Consider the following 3,358-nt stretch of genomic DNA (forward strand, 5'->3'; position numbering starts at 1 on the left):
CAGATCATCCCCAATTTCTACCCCCCTCTCGAGGCTCACGTCCGCCAGGGCGTCTTCAACTCCCTCACGCACATCGTGGAGAAGCGCGTGCTGGCGTAAGAGACCCCAAATCTCCTCAAATTCCCCCAATTTTCCAATGTGGATGCGGCCACCTCCATCCCACCGGTTCCCTCCTGGAGTTCCTGTTCCCATCCCATTCCCATTCCCATCCCGTTCCCATTCTTTTCCCATTCCCCATTCCAATCCCCATCCCATTCCCATTCCCGTTCCCATTCCCTTTCCCATTCCCGTTCCCATTCCTGTTCCCATTGCCATCCCCATTCCCATTCAGTTCCCATCCCATTCCTGTTCCCATTCCCGTCCCCATTCCTTTTCCCATCCCATTCTCGTCCCAATTCCTGTCCCAATTCCCATTATCCCATTCCCATCCCATTCCCTTTCCCATCCCATTCCTTTTCCCATTCCTGTCCCCATTGCCATCCCCATTCCCATTCTGTTCCCATTCTGTTCCTGTTCCCATTCCCATCCCATTCCCTTTCCCATTCCCCATGGATTGTCCCATTCCTGTTCCTATTCCCCCATTCCCATTCCCCCATTCCCATCCCATTCCCATCCCCGTTCCATCCCATTCCCATCCCCATTCCCATCCCATTCCATCCCATTCCCATCCCATTCCTGTTCCCATTCCCATTTCCCATTCACATTCCCATTCCCTTTCCCATTCCCCATGGATTGTCCCATTCCCGTTCCCATTCCCCATTCCTATTCCCATTCCCTTCCCATTCCCATCCCCATTCCCATTTTCCCATTCCCATCCCATTCCCATTTCCCATGGATTGTCCCATTCCCTTCCCATTCCCATCCCATTCCCATTCCCCAAAGAGAAGGGACAAGAGGGTTGAGGGAATCGGGATTTCCCCGGGATGATCCCAAATTCCAGCCCCTCCTGGTGACACGGGTGACAATCCCCGGTGTCCCTAAACCCTCCTGGTGGCACAGGTGACAATCCCACTGTCCCCACTGTCCCCACAGGCACCTGGCCCCGCTCTTCGACAATCCCAAACTGGACAAGGAGCTCCGGGCCATGCTGAGGGAGAAATTCCCGGAATTCTGCAGCTCCCCCTCGCCCCCCATGGAAGGTGGGAACCGTCGGGGGGGTCCCTGGAATTTTCATTGGAATTCTCCATGGAATTTTCATTGGAATTTTCCTTGGAATTTTCTGTGGAATTTTCATTGGAATTTTCTGTGGAATTTTCATTGGAATTTTCTGAGAATTTTCTGTGGAATTTTCATTGGAATTTTCTATGGAATTTTCTACGGAATTCCAGTGGGAGTTGGGGCCGGTCCTGGTGGGGTTTCTGTGGAATTTTCCATGGAATTTTCCATGGAATTTTCTATGGAATTTTCTATGGAATTCCAGTGCGGTTTGGGGCTGATCCCCGATGGGGTTTCCAGGGAATTTTCCATGGAATTTTCCATGGAATTTTCTATGGAATTCTGACAGGAGCCGGGGCCAGTCCCCGGTATTTTGTATGGAATTTTCTATGGAATTTTCCATGGAATTTTCTGTGGAATTTTCTATAGAGTTTTCTGTGGAATTTTCTATGGAATTTTCTATGGAATTCCAGCGGGATTTGGGGCTGATCCCTGATGCGATTTCCAGGGAATTTTCATTGGAATTTTCCATGGAATTTTCCATGGAATTCCAGCGGGGTCAGCCGGGGCTGTGGNTGGCCCCGCTCTTCGACAATCCCAAACTGGACAAGGAGCTCCGGGCCATGCTGAGGGAGAAATTCCCGGAATTCTGCAGCTCCCCCTCGCCCCCCATGGAAGGTGGGAACCGTCGGGGGGTCCCTGGAATTTTCTGTGGAATTTTCCATGGAATTTTCATTGGAATTTTCTGTGGAATTTTCCGTGGAATTTTCCGTGGAATTTTCTATGGAATTTTCTATGGAATTCCAGCAGCATTTGGGGCTGATCCCCGATGGGGTTTCCAGGGAATTTCCCATGGAATTTTCTATGGAATTTTCTATGGAATTTTCTATGGAATTCCAGCGGGATTTGGGGCTGATCCCCGATGGGGTTTCCAGGGAATTTCCCATGGAATTTTCTATGGAATTTTCTGTGGAATTTTTTGTGGAATTTTCTATGGAATTTTCTATGGAATTTTCTATGGAATTTTCTATGGAATTTTCTATGGAATTCTGGCGGGAGCCGGGGCCGGTCCCCAGTATTTTCCATGGAATTTTCCATGGAATTTTCTATGGCATTTTCTATGGAATTTTCTATGGAATTTTCCGTGGAATTTTCTGTGGAATTCCGCCAGGAGTTGGGGCCGATCCCCGATGGGGTTTCCAGGGAATTTTCCATGGAATTTTCTATGGAATTTTCCATGGAATTTTCCATGGAATTCCAGCGGGGTCAGCCGGGGCTGTGGGGTTGGGGCTGTTGGGATTTTGGGATTCCCGTGGGGTTTTTCCCGGGATCCCGGACCATTCCCGAGCCGATTTTTGGGATGGGTTCCGTGCAGTGAAAATGGAGGAGCCGGTTGCCATGGAGATGGAGAATCACCTGGAGAAGGATGACGGTTGCTATGACAACGCCGAGGCCGCCTTCAGCGATGATGAGGAGGAGCTGAGCAGCAAAGGTGAGGGAGGTCCCAGAATTCCCAGAGAATTCCCGGAGAATTCCTGCCAAAATCCCACCAAACTCCTGCCAAATTCCCACTGAATTCCCAGAGAATTCCTGCCAAAATCCCGGAGAATTCCCAAAGAATTCCCACCAAAATCCTGCCAAACTCATGGAGAATTCCTGCCAAAGTCCTGGAGAATTCCCACCGAATTCCTGGAAAATTCTCAGAGAGTTCCTGCCAAAATCCCACCAAACTCCCACCCAATTCCCACTGAATTCCCAGACAATTCCTGCCAAATTCCCAGAGAATTCCCGCCAAACTCCTGTCAAATTCCTGGAGAATTCCCACCAAACTTCCACCAAATTCCTGCAGAATTCACACCAGGTTCCCACCAAATTTACCAAACTCCCACCAAATTCCTGCCAAATTCTCACCAAATTCCTGGAGTATTCCCACAAAACTCCCACCAAATTCCTGCCAAATACCCAGAGAATCCCCACCGAATTCCTGAAGAATTCCCACCAAATTCCCAGTGAATCCCGATCCCAATCCCGATCCCATCCCAATCCCAATCCTGATCCCGATCCCGGTCCTGATCCTGATCCCAATCCCGATCCCAATCCCGATCCCAATCCCAATCCTGATCCCGATCCCGATCCCGATCCCAATCCCGATCCCAATCCTGATCCCAATCTCCTTGGAGACCCCTCAGGAACGCTGTAGGGT

General features: G+C 49.9%; 1 protein-coding gene across 1 annotated transcript in view; it reads left to right on the forward strand.

Moving 5' to 3' along the window:
* Nucleotides 1-3,358, forward strand: part of INTS3 (integrator complex subunit 3) — a gene marked incomplete at its 3' end in the record, with an annotated part of 41,051 nt that overhangs the window by 16,602 nt on the left and 21,091 nt on the right. The window contains 3 exon segments of the mRNA XM_057387998.1: nt 4-95; nt 1,033-1,139; nt 2,531-2,647. Coding sequence (XP_057243981.1) covers nt 4-95; nt 1,033-1,139; nt 2,531-2,647 — 316 coding nt within the window.

The sequence above is a fragment of the Malurus melanocephalus genome, unplaced genomic scaffold (assembly GCF_030028575.1).
Source record: "Malurus melanocephalus ecotype Western Australia unplaced genomic scaffold, MMel_1.1 scaffold_1480, whole genome shotgun sequence".
Lineage (NCBI taxonomy): Eukaryota > Metazoa > Chordata > Aves > Passeriformes > Maluridae > Malurus > Malurus melanocephalus.